This window comes from Strix aluco, chromosome 7, assembly GCF_031877795.1.
Source record: "Strix aluco isolate bStrAlu1 chromosome 7, bStrAlu1.hap1, whole genome shotgun sequence".
Lineage (NCBI taxonomy): Eukaryota > Metazoa > Chordata > Aves > Strigiformes > Strigidae > Strix > Strix aluco.
This window is the reverse complement of record NC_133937.1, coordinates 17657245-17676439: the sequence shown is the minus strand read 5'-3', so window position 1 is coordinate 17676439 and position 19195 is coordinate 17657245. Positions and strand designations below refer to the sequence as shown.

The 19195-nt window shown below is 36.9% G+C and overlaps 1 protein-coding gene across 5 annotated transcripts in view; it reads left to right on the top strand.

Annotated features, from left to right (window-relative positions):
* Window positions 1-19195, top strand: part of ADK (adenosine kinase) — a 290826-nt gene that overhangs the window by 32661 nt on the left and 238970 nt on the right. For all 5 annotated transcript variants that reach the window (XM_074830614.1, XM_074830613.1, XM_074830615.1 and 2 more), the window contains exon 3: window positions 4565-4618. In XM_074830614.1, coding sequence (XP_074686715.1) covers window positions 4565-4618 — 54 coding nt within the window. The remainder of the gene's footprint in view (window positions 1-4564; window positions 4619-19195) is intronic.

Here is a 19195-nt window from a genome sequence, read left to right as displayed (position 1 = left end):
AGAAGGATCTTTAAAATGTATTGCAGAAGTCAGAGCAACTTACAGGTTTTAGTATGCTTAAAAAATGAAAAGCAGACATTTAGTAAAAATGTTACATTTCTGCAAAAACTGAAATTGAGATAATGAACTTGTAGGTGAATGCTAGGGAAGTCATATATATGCAAGGGGAGAAGAATATACTGCCTTCTTTTTTTTTTTCTAGCACTATAACCAAATAGAATGTGAGGTCAGAATTGTACCTCTAGCTGTTAAACACAGTAAAAGTCTTCCCAAGTGGCCCTGGCATTTTTTTTTAATAGACCGTATTTAGCGAAATTTCCTGAACGCCATTATGGCTCTGTATACTATCTGTCCTCTGAATGCCTACAATAATCTTTTAGTCTGGCTCTGTGCTACTTTATTTTCAGGCTTGTGGAAAAGGGAAAATATTTAAGATTAATGTAATTGTGAATTTATAATGAATGTTTTAGGGGGCTTTGTATATATCTGCAAGTACATAAAATTTGATTCTGGAAACAACAATTAGGAATTTCAGATCTGAGTTCTGGTAGAGTTATTGGTTACAGTAAACAAATGAGGAAGAAGATTGAGAAGTTCAGGATAGCTGTCTTGGGAAGTTGAAAACATCGTTGATAATTAAAACTCAATTATTTCAAGATTTTTCTCATTGAAATATATCGCCAATTTGTTAATGTTCTGAAGTTATGGAATCGGGGGGACTGATGGGAGGCATTCAAATTGTCTTGCTCAGCAGGCTAATTTAGACATCCTGTATCACTATGCTCCACTGTAGTCAAAGGATAGAGAGGTGCTTTTCCAGAGTGTGAATTGGAGTTGGGTCTTTGTTTCTTGATGAAATGTAGGGGAATTAGTTTCCTCGTTTGTCCTGGTAAGTTAAATGCTTAAACATGCCTTTTTGTAACCAGATTGGAAAGAATACTGTTTAAAAAAAAAAAAATCTCGACACTGAAAAGAGTATTGTAAAGCAGCATGAAACTTCTCATTTAAACTGCTATTAGAGGATGTGTGATAGGATAATGATCCCGCTTCGCTCCTATCTGCAGCTAGGTCACTTGAGCTTTGATCAGAACAGGGTACGTTGGAGTGACTATGATATGATGACATCTAGAGGTTAGACCAAGATGTGGATAAAAAATTCCATAAGAAACTGGGTTTGGGGAGAAAGCCGCTGTCTTCCAAAAGTGGAAGTTTTACCCAAGGTACAATCAACCTACTGAACTGTCAGAAGCCATCAGCTGTGATGCTCAGAGACTGGGGTGTGCCTATCTGGGCAGGCAGCTGCACCACCGTTTGGTGGAAATATGCAGCTGTGCAGTGTGATAATTGCTGCGGTTGGGGTGCTTATTCTGTCCATCTTTATGATTACGTGCAGCTGCCATTTTGAACGGCGTGGCTGGAACATTGGCTACTCTTCCAGTAGATTAAATATCAAAGTGTTTAAATGTATAATTTTCGGCAGGTACTACAGTTTGTTTTGACACCTACCTACAGTCTTGCTGTAGACCCTTGCATGTTTTTATTCTTAGGTCCCTTTTTTGAAATAAGATCTTGAGCAGTGATGAAGAGACTGTTAACATTTTGAAACTATATCACAGTTTGGTATGGGGTAGTTGAAAAGAATAATCATTATTTAATGTTCTAGAATGTCTTGAACTTTGAAATTCACAGGGCAGAAAATAGGAAAAAAAGTGAAGTTATAGTCCCTTCAATTCCTTTGCCTACTTTCATAGACTCTTTGCTTCTCTTGTACTTACTAGGTATGTAAATGTATAACAGATGTACAGTATGTTTTTCTGGTTGCTTAGAGGGTTTTAAATGTCCTTATTCTAAATTTTTCGACTGTGTATCTTTAGCTTCAATTTTGCATTTAGTATCCTCGGCTCATAAAATGTTTTTTAGAGAAATTCTCCCAAATCTAACCTTCGTCAGTTAGGAAGAGCCAACTGGTGCTTATCAATCTTGCCTACAAAACACATGTTGGGAGATATTATGTAAGCTGTTCACTGTGCTAGTTGCACATTTAACTTTTTTAAATACTTCAGCAGCTGTGTATGAAATATAATATGCATCCTGTCTTAATGCATATAGTACTAACAAATGTTTGAACTCTACAAGCATGTCCCTTTGTGGGAAACTTCCTTTGATAGCAACTTGTCAAAGAAATATCTTTAGGGCTTAAGGAAGAATATTTGAAAAATGCCATTTTTGTGGTGAAAGAAGGGGGTGGTGGTGAAAAAGATTAGGTAAACTAAGGTTCACCAAAGGAACCATTCTGCAAACCTCAGGGGTAGCAACTGTGTCTCTCCCTCACCCCTCTCTGGTATGTCAGTAACGTACCCGAGGCAAAAATCACACATCTGTTAAACAGCATTCCCATTATGTTACATGGTTTCTGTTGTATCTGACTTATTAGTCTAAGTAGTGAAGGGTTATATTTGTTTTTTTTTCCTCTAAATAACTCTGGCTGTTAAATTGTGGATTTAAAAAAAAAAAAAAAAAAGTGAAGGAACAAGGAATCTAGAAGCTTTAAAAAGCTCAGGTATAGAGACTATTTCTATATCCTCAGCAGATAAAATTGTATTCAGTTCTAGCTGAAGTAGTATGATTTCTGGTCAGAGGAAAAGCATGCAGTGTTATTTTTAGTAAAGAACAGTTGTGAGGTTATGCAGGTATGTTTTTTAATGGGCAAAATGGTCTCCATTTACAAAATGGATTGCATATTAGTCAAGGGTATATCTGTATGTGACAGGCAGATCCTTTTAACAACCAACCTGATTTAATTTAAAGTAAGATTGCAAGTTACATAAGAAGATTTAGTGTCCTTTGTCCTGTGAAAGATGTTCCTTTTAGAATTTCCCAGTAGCTCTTTGCTTTTTCTCTGATATACAAGTATTTGCTATCAATAAAATGCTAATTAAGACATGACAAATGGACATATAAGGGAGGTGTAGCAGCATTATGAAGAGACTGGTGTTGGACTAGACACTTTTTCATTAAAGAAAAAGAGCCTGATAGTGTTCACTACAGAAAACATTGATTTGGAAGTAAATGTAAGATCACAACAGTTAAAATCTGTAGCTTAAAGACTGATAGGATGGCAAACTATAAAGAAGACTCGGCAATTAAACCAAGTGACCTGAATCTGTTATTGAACAGTGTTATAGTATAGTCTGCTTGCTGTAAAACTCAAATGCAAACCCTGCATTTAGAAGGAGGATGTGGATGGACCCCACTGTATCCTGATGAGAAGTGACTACATGAAGGATTTAACAGCAAAGTGGATAAAAGGATGCAAGTCAGCGTGATACTATGGCAAATAACCTAAGGCAGTCCCTGCATATGTAAACAAGAAAAACGGGTCAGTCAGTCGGTGTCTTGTATGTTTGAATGCAGCACTAGGGAGCTTGAGAATGTGTCCAGGATTGGTGCTTGCATTTTAAATGAATGCTGAAAAAACAAGTTTCAGAGAGTATCATCAGGAAATACTATAAGGAATAGCGAACATATTTTATCTGTTTATTTGAAACAAAAATCAATTTGCAAGATAGCTTGACTGTAGTTGATTGGTGACCAGAATCTTTCCTCAGGAGGAGTAATTTATGGTTCTGCAGTTGACTGGAGCAAGGAACAAGAACAGAGGGCAAAGGGACAGTGGGAACCTTCTGCCTTCTGCAGTGTGAGCAGTTAGCTGTTTGCAGAATTATCAAATGGACTCTTGACTTCTTACAAACCAATCAACCAAATGAGAAAAAGAAACCTCAAAAAACAAACCGCATAGAAAACCATATCAGTTAGATTTGTGGAATATTTTGAGATGGCAAAAGATTTTGTTCTGAGGCAGAACAAAAGTGAGGTCACTTCTTAAAGGTTTTCCAAAGTGAGTGACAATGCAGCCTGCAGCATGACCAGTAGTAGCCTGTGCTGGGGGAGATGGGGTTTCTTTTTCCCTCTGGTTCAGACAGCGTAGGCAACTTATTCTGTCAAAATGCCTATTAGGGTAAGTTAACAAAGAAAATTTATTTCTCTCAAGCTCTCACTTTCATCAGAGGTTGCCTGTATGGACTGCAGAAATTTTCTTAAATAGCCTGTTGTTAAAGTGTATTTTTTCTATAGAATGTTTTTGGTATTAATAGTTTTATATGGTACAGGGAGAAACACTACAGCCGGTTTTAGTGTTCGCGTTGTCTGTATTCCTCACTGTCATGTTTTGTCAGATCCAAATGAGAAGATCGCTGTACAGTTTATGGTATGAAGTGCAATGATTTTGGATATATAGCAAGGCAAAGAATCTGATATAATTTGAAGCCAGGATATAAAACAAAGGTTTTGTGTGATGTTAAGTTTACTTTAATAAACATGTAATAAATTTTTTAGAAAACTTTGCTGCTGTCTTTGCAATACCTGAGGTACTGGAATCAACAAATACTACATAGTTTAATTATTTGCCAGTTTGAAACTAAAAAACTACATTTTATGGCTATATTCTCAAAGGAGTAACTACATTGTTTTGTGTTTTGTTTTGTTTTTTTTTTTTTTTTTCAAGGTACGGGCTGAAGCCAAATGACCAAATTTTGGCAGAGGAGAAGCACAAAGAACTGTAAGCTCTCTTATGGTGATATACATGCATGTTATATGTATTTACTTTTCTATGTACATACATATCTTATTATTAAAGACCTGAAGCAAAAATTTTGTGTTTTTATAAATAGCTTCTGCTCTTCAATATTATCTGCTGTAAATTACACAAAATGTCTGAAAACTAATTGTTTCCAAAAAAATTTTAAATTTTTTTTCATTGATTTGTTTTAAAAATTCTTTTCTTAACTGCAGTTGGTACACATGCAATTTAAATGTCTCAATGTTCATCCTAGTTGATGTTTTATGTATAACAGTGGTTATAGTAACAGCTACTGCCTGCTTGCAGTATGACTGTGTATAAGTGAAATGTTTGTTTATATCTGGCAGAAATGAAAGGATTTTTTTGAGGTTCAATGTTGACACATTATTTTAATTTTCCTACTTGCATGGTATCATGGCCATTCCCATCTTTGCAAATTCTCATCAGCGCAGTCGGGCTGTGTTGTGGAGTGTAGCTAAGAGTCACCAGTGCCTTGTCAGTTATATTGAAATTTTGCTAGTTTTGGCTAATCTGATTTTGTACCCTAAAAACTCTTGTTCCCAGGGAAGAAATAAGATCCATTGTTGAATGGATCATTCTTTTGTCTTGCAGGAGAAGTAGCCACAGGAAGCTTAATCAAACATTTCAATAACAGCATATTCAGTTATTTTGCTCCTTTATTAAAGATGCGCCCAAACCAAAGAAGCTTGAAGTTCAGATTTATTCCAATTTTTAGATAGTCTTCTATGTTCAGGCAAAGTAATCTTTATTTTTTATTTTGGCACACCACGTACTAAAATCCAAAAGCTCTACAGTCGAGTTGAAAGCAAATGCTAGGTACTGTGCATAAGCATGTGTATATGTATTTAGAAAATGCAAAGTAAAAAGACTGGTAGGTATTGTTGTGCATTATCTAGATATGGAGGAGGGGGATTCTGAGTTTGTATGCCTGGTTTTGAAACCTTCATTTTTAGTGTGTTTGATTTTGTTGTTTTTTTGTTGTGTTGGGGTTGGTTTTGTTTGGTTGGTTTTGTTTTTTTCAAATAGTAGCTTTTAAAACAGATACTGAAGTTCTTCAAGTTACTGACTTTTGAACTGTATACATGTTTTGAAAGTGGAGGGAACTTATCAGAGCTTGATATGCTTTCTGTGATGACTGATTAGTTCAATCAACAGTTACTATATTAAATGGGAAAAAAGTACTCAGTAAATAAAAGATGCACAACTGGAACATTCCTGCTCTCTTGTATGTGTAAGCATAAAGGTTACAGTACTATAATACTTATTATTTCACGATTTAGTTTAAAAATTCTCTTGTTCTTAAAGCTCTTAATTATGTGAAGTAATTGTCTCTCTTATTATTGCTGTTTTTAATTTACACATTAATGCCACTGACTGAAGAGCTATACTCAGTGCATGAACTCCTGTTTTCTTCTTGCCTCATTCATTCACTGTTCTTTGAGCTGCCTGAGAAATGTTCTATGTGAATGTCCTCTTTGCCATCCCTCAAGTCTGTATTACGTGACTGCTTTTTTTTGAAGATAGTTGGTATGAAAGACTGTAGAAAATGCTTCACTTGTCAGCCCTTATATAATTTTATTCAGTGTCTTCTCCATGATGACTAGTGGAATATTCATATAAAAGTCATATTTCCAAATAAGATACAGATTTTTAGGATTACTTTCACACTTCTTCCTTTCAGGATAGAGACAGTGGGGGATTTGGCCCCTTTTGTGTGCATCTGCATGCTTAGATATAAGAAAAACACCATTTCTTTTCTATTTTAGACTTTCAGCTCCTGCACATAATTGTCTGTTCCCATTATTACACTAGCATTATTTTGCATTATTTCATAGTACCCCCAAAAGACTTAAGCAGTTATACATGTGTAGGATGAGGTAACTGTTTAAGATGCATTAATATCTATAGGTGTCAGGTTTTCCCATGTTGAAAGTTTGGATGTTTCTCAGTGAGGTCATACATTTCAAACGGTAAAAATGTATTCTGGTAACGAAGATTTAATTGTTTTGGAAAAAGATTTATTTGCTAAAAGCCTTAGTGATTGAATTACTAGCCAAACAAAATTTCCATGTTCTTTCAGAGGATGAAAAAAGACATTTAACTTACATTTGTACATCATGGTAATGTACCTGTGACTTTAAAACTGCTTGAGCTCCAGGCAAAAGGCAGACAACAGCAGTTGCATTTGATCAGTAGATAAGATTGGGTTTATGTAGAGCACTCTCTAATGACAGAGCACTTGTGGACAGCATAATTGTGATTAACCCATTAAATGTGTTAGAGCATTTTTAAAAGATAGAAGCTGGAAGTATTAAAAGTGCTAGCATGTTGAGGAGTTAAACACCAGTTAAATGACATACAGGTCTGTATTTTGGACAGTACAAGTTGTACTGTGTACACAAGCTTTATTTGCACAATAGATACTGATTAAACTGAGCCTTTTGACATGAGATTTCATTTGAAGTAGTTTAAACATGAAAATCCTGTTTGAGCTTTTCATTTTAAGTGTGTTGCATATTACTTAGTTGCATATTAGTTACTTAGTTTACAGCATAGTCACTTCTTAAATTGAGCCCCTTTAATTAAAGAAAATTCAGTAAAACTAAAGTTTTACATCAATCAGATGCAGTTCTATGTGAATCAGCTGGTTTTTAATTATTATCACTACAGTAGCTCCTGAGATTATTTATATGCTGTTGGTTAGAATGGAAGAGTTTGAACATGCTTTTGCCGTTGACCTTGCCATCTTGAATGTCGCTGGATACTTGACCAGGGGAAAACTCTTGTAGGTCAGTGTCACGTTGTTTCAAGAGAGGTCTTCTGGAACTTTTCTAATATGCTGTGTGCTCTTCTTCTCAGACCATGTTAACTGTATGGTACAGAACAGATTAAACATCGTGGAACGTCAGCACACTTTCAGTCCTTCAGGCTAAATTCTCTGATTTAATTTACAGATGAGTTATTAGATACTTAACTATCCTTTTCTGATATTTAGATAGGCTTTCATATTTAACAGAAAAGCCAGTTCTAGGGAATGGTGCAAGACAATTTAGCACTAGGGTGATTGTTGCTGATTTGGTTGTAAACTGGTTCTTAGGTTCAGTGCCCTTATAACTAAGGTGTTCTCCTGAACCTGTCCTAATGTTTTTAAGTCAAATACAAAAAAAGTTAGACTCTACGTATTCCTCTTCAGTGCCAAAATTCCCCCTGCTTAAAATACTGTATCTTACAGTCTTTGAAATGTCAACAGCTTTTATATTGACTTACCTAGTAAAGAAGACTTCTTTTGGCATTCTTGAATAGTATCACAATGATTTCTCTGACTGTCAGATGTCCTTCAGTTTCTTAGAGATCACTTCTCAGTAGCTGTTCTTCATAAAACGTAAATTTTGTTCAGTAATAAATGCCTTATCTCCAAAGGTAATTGGGCCAGCTACACAGTGACTTGGCGTGATCCTTTTGTCCTTGAATCTTAGTTATCTAGAGATACAGCCACTAAGACAGACTGGAGTTAGTTTACAGGCATGGCATCGTACTTCTATTTTAAGAGCTAAGGTATGAAAGTTCACCTTTTTTTTTTTTTTCTCTTCTGCTTCCAATTCACTTTGACTTTAGCAGCCTTTTAAAATTGTGTCTTTTCATTAGTGTGTACTTTTTTATTTTAAAGGAATTTTTTAGCACCAAAGTTGTAAGTTGGTGCGTATATACAGTCTTTTCAGAATTCAACTGGAAGTATCTACCCTGCCATACTGCAATCAGCTCCTGAATGCACACAAGCTGGGGAGGTTACTGTCTTGCAGCTCAGCCAGGGAGTGGAATGTGTGGAGACTCCTTAGTCTGCCTCCATGTAAAATTAGCAGATCAGTTCAAATCATCTTAATTGATGATTAAGCCAAGTGTGCCAGTATTGTTGTGAATCAGATGAGTAATCATATTTGTTCTCACTGGCAAGTTTGTTACTGTGCAGTGAGAATAGCGAAGATGAAGGAACAGTAGTATCTTCAGTTTGCACAGCTGTTCTACAAGGTAAGCAGGCATTTGTGGCTGAAGAGAGGTCCTGGAGATGTTTCCCACCTCTCCCAACCCAACTAATCCTCTGTAACTTTGAGGAGGGGTACAAAAGAATTCCATCCTGCAAGACTGCTGTGGAAACTTGAACATAATAAAGTTGGTGAGGCTTTAATGTTGCATATGTCTTTCCCCTTCTCAGAACAATAAATAAGTATAAACTTAAAAAAAAAGAAAATATTTCTCTTGACCCTTTGTATAGTCCTTTCACAAGACTTGCTCCTATTTTTAATTCCCAGAATTGGACTGAATGACTTCAACTGAAGGTCATATTAAACAAGTATAGACATGTGTGTGCATGTGCATGTTCTGTTGCCTGGCTGAGTTTTTTTTTACTATGGTTCCACATCAGAAGCTTTTGAGGAGAATAAATTTAAGCTAGCTGCAGCAAACGATGGAGTGTGATATCAAATGGTCTTGATATTAAAGTAGAAACACTTCATTTGTTTATCCAATGCCCAATACAGGGTCCATTTTCACTGGGTAGAGTAGTGTTGGCAGAGGTGTTGGGGGTTTTTTAGTAATATTCTCTTTTACTAAAATGTGGCCTGTAGCAAAATCTTGGTAGCTTGACCAGCTTGTATGAATAGGCAACTAAAATGTATTCATTGTGAGTCTTAAAAGCATTGTTTGGAGTTTAGTGGTACCACTGAGTCTGTAAGCAATGCTTCAGGACACTTGTTTTAATACAGTTTTGACTGCTGGTTGTACAATTTTATGAACTGTTTTCTTTAAGCAGTTCTGGCTGTGGTGGAATACTTAACTGTTTTGGAAGTTGGTTGAAGGAGAAAGTAGGAAATGGGGCAGCTATTTTGTGCCCCACAGCCACCTCTGCTTTCATAATCTATCTTTTTACAAGAGATACAGGCAGTGAAGTGAGAAAGAGGAAGAAGATAAATATAAGCTTCCTTTCTCTTCAGTCAGCTGTTTGATGTGTTGCAGTTAGAAGGAAGGGCAGACATGTTCCTCTGCTGCAAGTTTGCTGAGAGAAATTTATTTAGGTATTTCATTGTTAGCTGCATACTTGCTATATGAATAATTTTTCATAGCGAACCTGAACAAGGGAGAGAGGGACTCTTCAGCTTGAGAACAGCTATTTGGGTGACTGATGCAGTTTTGACTTATCTGTAACATCTGGGGTTTTTTGTGTGTGTTCTGTTTTTGCTTTAGCCAAGATGTATATAGGTGAGTATTCAAAGGGTGGAGGCATAGTAGTGCAGTTTAGGGGTTAAGGGGGACTGTATGACGCTTTGGAAAGTGTAGAGATATTTACAGTAGGGGTTTAGAAGTAGTCTGGGTATGTTAGAAAGCTAGAGGATATGAAAGGGATTTGAACCTCTTCATGGGAATGTTGTAGTGGGGTTTCCTTGTATTTGGGGGGGGGTTTACCATGTATAGATCATTATCTATCACAGTATTTAAGTGCAAAAGCTAAGGCACTCAACCTCAAACCCATTTACTGCGCAACCATGCCTCATTGACGGTTCAGCATGCAGTGAGAGACATACGAATGCTGGGGACAGAGAGGGGTACAACTGTCTGTCTAATGCTGTTGGAAGCAACCAAACTACAGTATTTTGTGCCACTAGAGGGTGTAGCTTATCTTCAGGAACACTTTCAAAAATCTTTCCGTATATGTTGCTTTTAGGATTAGGTGTCCTGTTGGTGTATAGTATCTCTAAAATACCTTTGTTTTTTATTCATCCTGTTCCCTCCAAAACCTGAAAATGAGGGTAGAAAATTGTTTTGGGGGAAATAGATACTAAAATATCAGAAATACTAAGCTATAAATCTTTTATCAGCCTACTCAACATATGCTGACAACATAGAGGATTTGTATGATTGGGGTGATGCATGAACCTGTCACAGATGTCTGTCAAAGCTGTTGAGTTACTTTGTATAATATACCTCACTTGTAATTACATTTGAGTGGATTAGTATGTAATATGAAATGTGATTTGGCAATGAAGTAATGTGGAAAACTGCTATGGCAATAACAAGGTGCCCAGCTTTATGAAAAAGCTTACCAACTCTTATCTTGACACAACTTTACTTTAGATTTCTTCCTAATTTTTTTAGATCAAGCTATCATACTGGTCTGTTCCTGTTGTAGAGGTTTGTATGAAAACTTCAGTTAAAGTGCCTACTGTGGAATTGATACTATTTTTACCAGACCAAATATTTTTAGAATTGCTATAAATTGAAACTTCTAAACTACTTTTTAATGAATAAGAAGTAATTTATAATGATCAATTTCTTAAATTGCCACCTTTTCCCAAAGCAAATATAAATTCTGTTGTATATTGACACTGTTCTGTGACACGGTTCTTGTTCTTATCAAGCATTTCTTTAAGTAAACTCTCATTAAATGCTTGGGAATTATGTGGAGTAAAAATCTGGATGATGTGCTGTGGATATTCAATAAACATGCAAATGTAATGAAACAGATTGATGGTTGGGAAGAACTCTGTGCTGATCTGGAATGCATTTTGTTAATCCTGTTCCTTGGGTTGTTGGCTCCCTCTGTAGAAATTACTTTAAATTGCAGTTTGATTTTCTAGAATTGTTTTATCACTTCTATGGTATATATAAAGTCTTGACTCACGTGTATGACAAGAATGATTTATGGTTAGCTACAAAATTTCTACTACAGATTCCTCCCTCTATTTTTCCTTTCAGTTCTCTGCCTGCCCACGGCCCCACCCAAATCTTTTGAATACAGCACCAATGCAAATCAGTGTTACACAAATCATCTCATGAAATTCTTGGTAACAGACAATCCTGCATAAAATTTCAAAAAATTAAGAATCTAAATTATAGTAGAAATGCTTTTTCCTTCTTTGATGGAGGCAATCTTCACATCTGCTTGAATTTAAAATGAAACATTACAAGTGTTAATTATATTGCATAATTTAATTTTGCATCCTGGTATTGATGATATGAAATAAGTAATTTGCAGATTACTTACACAGGGTGGTAAATATATTGGATCAATATTTTAAAATTGTGCTTATGTATCAATACAGTATTGTGATTAGGCCTTCTGGCTCTGTTATTTTGTGTATATAAGCAAAACTTTGCTATGTAGCTTTATAGACTCTGTTAGAATATTCTTTATTATTAAGCAGCTCTTGGAAATTAGTACTGATTCATTCTTATATGACACTGATTACTTGTTAAAAAATAGAAGAAAACTTATGATAATAATAGCTATGATGTCGTGGTTTAAGTTCAGAGGGCAACTGAGCACAGCACAGCCGCTCACTCCCGCCTTTTCCCCAGTGCTGGGAAGGAGAAAATAAAGCAAAAGGCTCTGGAATAGAGATGAGGATAGGGAAGGATGAGCTTTACCATTATGGCACAGGCAAAAGAAAGACTTGTTAGGGGAAGAAAAAAAGAACATAAATTTAATACAGACATTAACAACAACAACAACAGGTAACAGACAGAGTAGGACTGTGATAAACATTACCACGTCCTGAAAACACCTTCCTCCATCCCTCCCTTCTACCCGGGCTCAGCTTTGCTTCCAGTATCTCTGGCATTCCTCCCCTGTTGCAGCATGGTCCCCCTCTCACAGGAGACAGTCCTCCACAAAGCAGCTCCGACATGAGTCACACCCACGCGTGTGGGTCACTCCTACATGTTGCAATCCTCCCGGTGCTGAACTACCACAGCAGGGACTTCTTCCCACAGGGTCTTGGCCTTCTTCGGGTGCAGTCACGTGGGTTGGTGTGGGGCCCCCCACAGGCTGCAAATTGTCATCTGCTCCACTGTAGACCTCCATGGGTGGCAGCGGGGGTGGCCCTACTGTCTTCATCATGGGATACAGGGGAGTGTCTTCTCCAGTGCACCTCTCCTCCTTCCTCCTCTGTTCTTCCACTGACCTCGGTGTTCACACAAATGTTCTCCTTGCAACTCTTCCTCACAACTCCCCCAACTCCTCCCAGGTTCCCCTTCTTAAATATGTTATTGCAGAGGCAGAGCTAATTGGCCTGGCCTTGGTGCAAAGGTGGGTCTGACTCGGATTGCGGGAGCTTTGAGAAGCTTCTTACAGGGGGGCCACCGCTGTAGCGCCCTCCCCTGGCACCAAAAAAACCCCACCACTCACTCTGTCGAGGGCATATGGTTGACAGATAAGAGCAAGGCTCATGTTCCTCTGGGAAACTTGTTTTTGTAGCCTGAGCTGCTTGTCTGAGACTGTTGTGTGATACAACACTTCCATGGTAGTAGGAAGGAGGAGAACTGGAGAGGAAGGAGAAGGATGGATGTGAAAGCCAGTGGAGAATCCAGAATATTTTGTGTGTGACATGAGAACCCAAAAGTAAAACAGCTACTAGAAGACTGAAACTTAATTTAAATCAAGTTATAGAAGTTCCTATTGTCAGATTTATTGTTCTTTTGTAGTTTTGCTATTATTCAACTTAATTTTGTATATTAATTTTTCTTCTTTTACCTTCAAGAGATGTTTTCCAAGTACCTGTGTCATCTACTTTGATTATCACTAGTATATTATAAGTGGTACAAGCAGAGATATCAAAAGATTTTCCAAGGGGAAGATGTTTCAGAATATTCCAAACTGTAATTCCAGCTCAAATTTGAGAGATTTCAGGAGCTCTCACAGTACTGATTATTGAGTTAAATTGATCTTTCATAACAATTTCTTACAGTTGGAAAATTTATGCAGAAATAGGTGGATTGGCGTGGACTTGCCCAGCTCTTCTATGTAGTGAGCTAATGAGATGAGTTACTCTATTGCTCTTTCTGATAGTAATTACTGTTACTTAGTATGTACTCTACATACTTTGTTTAAAGCAAGGAAATACGTTTTTGCTTTTGCTGCCTATTCCTGAAATCACCCTCAAGCACAGACTGAGCAGGTAGCCCACAGCACTGTATTGAATGCCCAGACTTGGAAGGTTCAAGTATTCTGAACTCCTGTAAAGGGGTTCATCTTGCTGTTCACTGAGTGTTCATAGCAAAGGCTTCACTAACAGCATGAAATAATTTCACCTTCTTGTCCCCCCCTGGGGTTCATGTTTCAATAAATGCAGTTTGGGCAGTCAGTGAGGCATGATTGTCCAGAAGGAGATTTTTCCTTCACCACTTCTCTTGACACTTTTTTTTATTTTACAACAAATTTGAAAATGGTGTGAGAGGTTATGTTAACTGTATTTTGCATTGGCTCCAGATATGCACAAAGTGCGGTGCTAATACAGTAGTGACGTGACTGTGTGGAACCACCAACGTATTTGAAGACTGAGTTTTGAATACGCAGACTTAATTTTTCCATAATGCTCCATATTTCTGTCAATCAATCTGTATTGATTTCTTTCAGATAAAGGATGGCATGCATACTTACAGTAGGTTGCAATCCTAAACTGCAGAGCATGCAAAGCCTTTTGGGATTGCTATTTCTTAGTTAAGGTAGCTGGAAAGGTTTCTACGTCTTTGTTGCACAGAAGCGCACAGCTTAGAATTGGACAAAATCTGTCTTTAGGGTATTAATTTTTATGTGTTACGCAATGTAGCACTAAACTTGAGATAGTCTAAAATGTAGAAATGATTAATTGGTCATTTTACTACCTTGGAAGATATGCCATCTGTGTTAGTGTCTTAGAGAATGTAAATAAAGATACTGCTGTGGGACAGTTTTGAGCTGTCAGAGTAATTAATTTATGCAGCTCTTGCAACTTGAAGTATTCTGAGAGATGGAATGAAAGTTTAACTTAATTCTTTTATTGTACTACTTACATGTTGTATTTTGCTCACAGTCCTCTGGAAACAGCACTAGATAAAGAAGAAAGTTAATATCTACCTATTTTATGAAATTACATTAATTTCATTAATTTCAGAAATATAGTGTGTGTGGAGGAGAATCTTCAGAAAATCTTCTCTGGACAGATACTTTAATTCTGGTTTTCTTCAGATTTTAATGAAATATGCAGCAAAGCTGTTGAAATTGTGACAGTGTTTGAAAGGCCCAGAAAAGGGACATGCAGTCAGCACTGCTTTTGCCACAAGGTGGTGCTTTATGTAGTAGCTTGCTTTATGGCAATTAGTTGAAGACCACCCTAAAAGATGTAAAATGTCTAAAGCTTTTAACCACTTTAAAGTACTTGGCAGTGCACTGCTGTCTTTTTGTTTAAATACTTCTAAGCTTGAGATGAAGAGGCTTACTACTTTCACAGACACTATTTAAAAACAATGAAAATAAGAAACGTATACTTTGTACATCATGTGCATGCACAGTCTGAGCTTGAGATAAGATGCACCTGAGTACAGCAAGCAAATTGTGTGGGGGTTTTTTTGTAATGCAGACCACAAATGTATTTGGTATTCAGATTACTATGGTAACAGAATATGTTACAATAGGCAAAGTTGCAAACCCCAGAATGATAGTTTAATTATCTCTTCTCTAAACTCAGTTTTGTAGTTTGTTTTTTTGGTTTGTTTTGTTAATGGCATGATATGATTGAAGTGATGTGCTTTAAAATCATTTACACATGTTGCTGATATGATTATCTAAAAGCTGGCCAATGCAAAGTAAAGTAAAAATATTCATTAGTTAGTATATACTCATTTTTTTGGATATTCCTAAAAGTAGATGGAGAATTTAAGCTTTCGATATTTTTGCATTTTAATGGGAAAACCTACTGTAACAGCAGATATGCTATAACTGAATTTTAAAATGCAGGCATCTTTGATTTTTTTTAATAGCTTCAGGCTTTTGTGAACTCTTATAATTTTAAAAACAGAATTCATTGCTTGATGGCACCTGTGTGTGTGTGCTCTGTTTAAATGCATAAAGTATGTAATTTATTGTATCTTCATAATTCCATAAGAGACAGAGACAGAATATAATGCCACTGTTTTTCCTAAGTAATCAGATAGTAAGCTGTATTTTGGTGTAGTCCTGTTGTTTGTGGACGTTTGTGTGCTTTTCATTGAATAACATGACATGTATTTTTGCCATGCTAGGAGTTCAATTTTCTCATTTAAAATCTTTTTCAGTAAGACTGTTTAGAACTGAATTGCCAGAGAAATTCGACTGATGTCCTGCTTGTTACACTATTGTAAAAAAGGCATCATCACATCGTATATTACACTTCCAAAGCTGCTAATGCAACATCACTCTCTTCAATAATTTAACTTTAAAAGTATCCTCATTTACAGATGTAAGCACACCAAATAAAAAATATAATAAGCTGTATCAGCAACTGAAAGAATAGATAAGTCTCTGTTGTCCATTCAGTCTTTTCTGGCTTAAACTTAACCCCAAGAGTACCAATTAGTGCTCAGTATAGTGGATTCTGCTTTTTTAAAGGAGGTGTAATCATCTATCAGAGCAGATTAAATGGCTTGTGTGAAAATAATTTAGTAGCTGTCCATTAATTGCCTTTCTTTTCATAGAACTTTAGAAAAAGATCTCAAGAGATCATTTAGTTTCATTTCTTTAATCTAGCTAGAGATGCATCTTTGTCATTCCTGGAAGATATTTGTCTAACCTCCTCTAAAGGTCTTTGGAAATAGTAAGATGTTGTGTGGAAACAGTGCAATTTTACTGCATAATCTGTATTGCTGTGCTGCATCATTTTCACTGAAAAGTTCCATCTCCCCACACACAATCTAGGTTTAAATCTGTTCTGAATAGATTTCAGTTCTATTAGCTGTCCTATTCTCCACTGACACAGAGAACAGATTAGTCCCTTTCTACTGGTTTTATTTTTATATTCTCAAGTCTGCCTTCTTCATCTGTAGACTGGAGAATTCAGGATACATCTCTTCCTGCAGCTTGCATCATCTCAACTTCCCAATTTTGCTGCTTTCCTCTGGCCTCCCTCCAGTTGTTTTAGGTACTTCATGAAGTGTGTTGCCAAAAATGGGATACAAGCTTCCAGCTGTGGCCTTGCCATATGTAGTATGGAATTCCTAAGGCATCAGATGAAAACACATTAATCTCAACGCTGACAAAGTGCAGTATTCTGAGAAGTAGTATTGGAGTCATAAATATTTACCTCTAAATTTAAATTTTCCTGTCACTTTGGAGATACTGGTTGGTATGTCTTAGAACTAAAAATTAGTTTGTTATTAACATTCAGTTTAATTGTTTAATTAAGAGACAAGACTGATAAAAAAAAAGCTTAAAATTTCCAGCATCTATTACTTCCTATGTTTAGGATTTAGTTTAAGTTCAAAAGTAACTGTACTACTATTTAACCCCTATTCAAATATGATTGGCTTCCCCCTCCTGAATGAATGAATTTTGGAAAAGAAAGTAGATACTTTAAACAATTCAGATAATTGGCTCTCACAAGTCTTCTGGATACATAAAACAACAATTAAAAAAGTTGCATGTTGAATTCCCAGAAGTGTTTCTTTGTGACTCAAATTTCTAATGTGGCTTCAGAGAATTGAAAATTGCTGTTTTGGAATGGCTGCTAGTTTGTGTTGTGTTGGGAGTGGATCTTCTTCTTTGCCTCCTGGTAAGCAGGACACCATGAGTTGAAGGCAGTTAGTCATCATTTTCTAACTGGAGTGATCAAAGTTGTATATAATTTATTTATGAAGGACAGTTCTTTGTACTTCTGACATCGGTTTTATGGATGAGCCTTCCTCTTATTAGAAATCAGAGCACAAAATTTGTCAGTTCTGTTTCATTACAGAAGTTTCCCTTTGCAACACATGCTATAAGAGCATGAAATGGCAGAGAGCCACAGAACTAATGCCCGTAAGTCAACTGAACAGCGGAGGAAGAACAGTGAAGAGTGGTTTGGGTAGATTACAGAATACATAGGAATGGGATGGAAAAAAAAGGCAATGGTTCTAAACTAGGGAGCCAGAACAGACCAGGATTGGTAGGACAAGGCTATATGCAAAGAGAATGTACATATGTATAAGCTGGGGTAAGGTTCTGCGCACCTACGTGCCCCTACAGGCAAAAACCTAGAGCAGGCAGAGTAGCCTGTAGTGCGAGGAAAACACTGAAATTTAAGCCATTTTAGTAGTGTGATGGAAAAGATCACTTAAAGTTGACTGACTGATTTAATCAGGACATCTAGAAGCCCCTGCTTAGCAGTGTAAGTATATATGTCCGGTATAGATATATGGTTTTACATTTGCAGGGAGATAAGTTTGTGTTTTAGTGTAAAACTGATTTGCTTTCTTACTGATCATGAATAGCATTGAAGACTTGCCAGGAAATATCTCATCTTCTGATCTATGTATTTATATAGCTCAGTAATCATTGTATATGGGTGTCCCAGGCATTTAAATTGATTTGTTCTTGCAGCTTTCTGTTAGATAAGATTGTCATTTTATGGATTTGTGGCCAAAGCAAACCGGGAACGTAGCCGGCTCCAAACTGCATGGGAAACTTGCTGCAAATTCAGAAGCTGTGTGCTTTAACCACCAAGCCATCTGCTTATTCTGAAGGGGGTCTCCTGCCCTAATACTGTGACTGTATGATCAGATGACTTTGCTTTACAAGAAGTGAAAACAGCAACTGACACACACTGCAGCTTCTGTCCCCAAACCAGTGATCACAGATGGAGTGCAGCTGCTGCAGGGGATTCAGTGGTACCTTCTGGTCACATGAGTCAGCTGGTGCAGTTGCAGCTGCAGATGCCAGTGTCTCTGCTGAGCAGCTGAAACCAATATACATTATTCAGGCTGGTGCAGGAACGTGTGGGAGGTGACTGAGATAAACTCGCTGTGCCAGTTAAGCATCTTAAGCACCCTGCCCCCAGTACGTGTGTCCTGGCCTGGCCTTGTCTCTGTAACTGATGTAGCTGGCTCTGATTATGAGGGGATGAACAATAGAGCTGCAGACAGTGAGAATACAAGGGTATTAATTAATTTCAGTTATTAATTTCTAATATCCATGTAAACAAAACTGAATAGACACACATTCTCTTATCCTGCTTGTCCTAGCTTTAGGTCAGCAGGATGTGTGCAGGTGTTGTATTGGGCTACCAGAGATAGGAAGATAGAAACGCAGTCTTCTATTGTATTGGAGAAAGTATTTTGGGAAATTCAATATTAGTGCAAAAATGTGTTGAGTGCTTTAAGTTGAGAGTGTGTATTTAAACAAGACATGCAACTAACATAGTTAACACTATGCTTTTAAATTCTGGTGACAGGTTGTCTTACAGATTTGGTGAAGCCTGAGATGGGCTACTCTAATTTGCTTTTGAACTCACCTAAATAACTTTTCTAAAGTAGGTGATCTCTTCAGCTGACATTTCTAGCATTCAGCAACAGTGAAACATGTCTGTATGCAACAGCAAATGAGCCTTCTTTTGGCACAGTCCCACACAGATTTCTGAATTCTTAAAAAAGGATAAAAGTTTTGGGGTATAATCCTAGCAGCAGCTATGGGAATATTTTGAAACAGCAGCTTTCTTAAAACCTCCCAGTGTGTGAACAGCCCACTTCACAACGAAGACAAAATCGTGCCATCGTAGT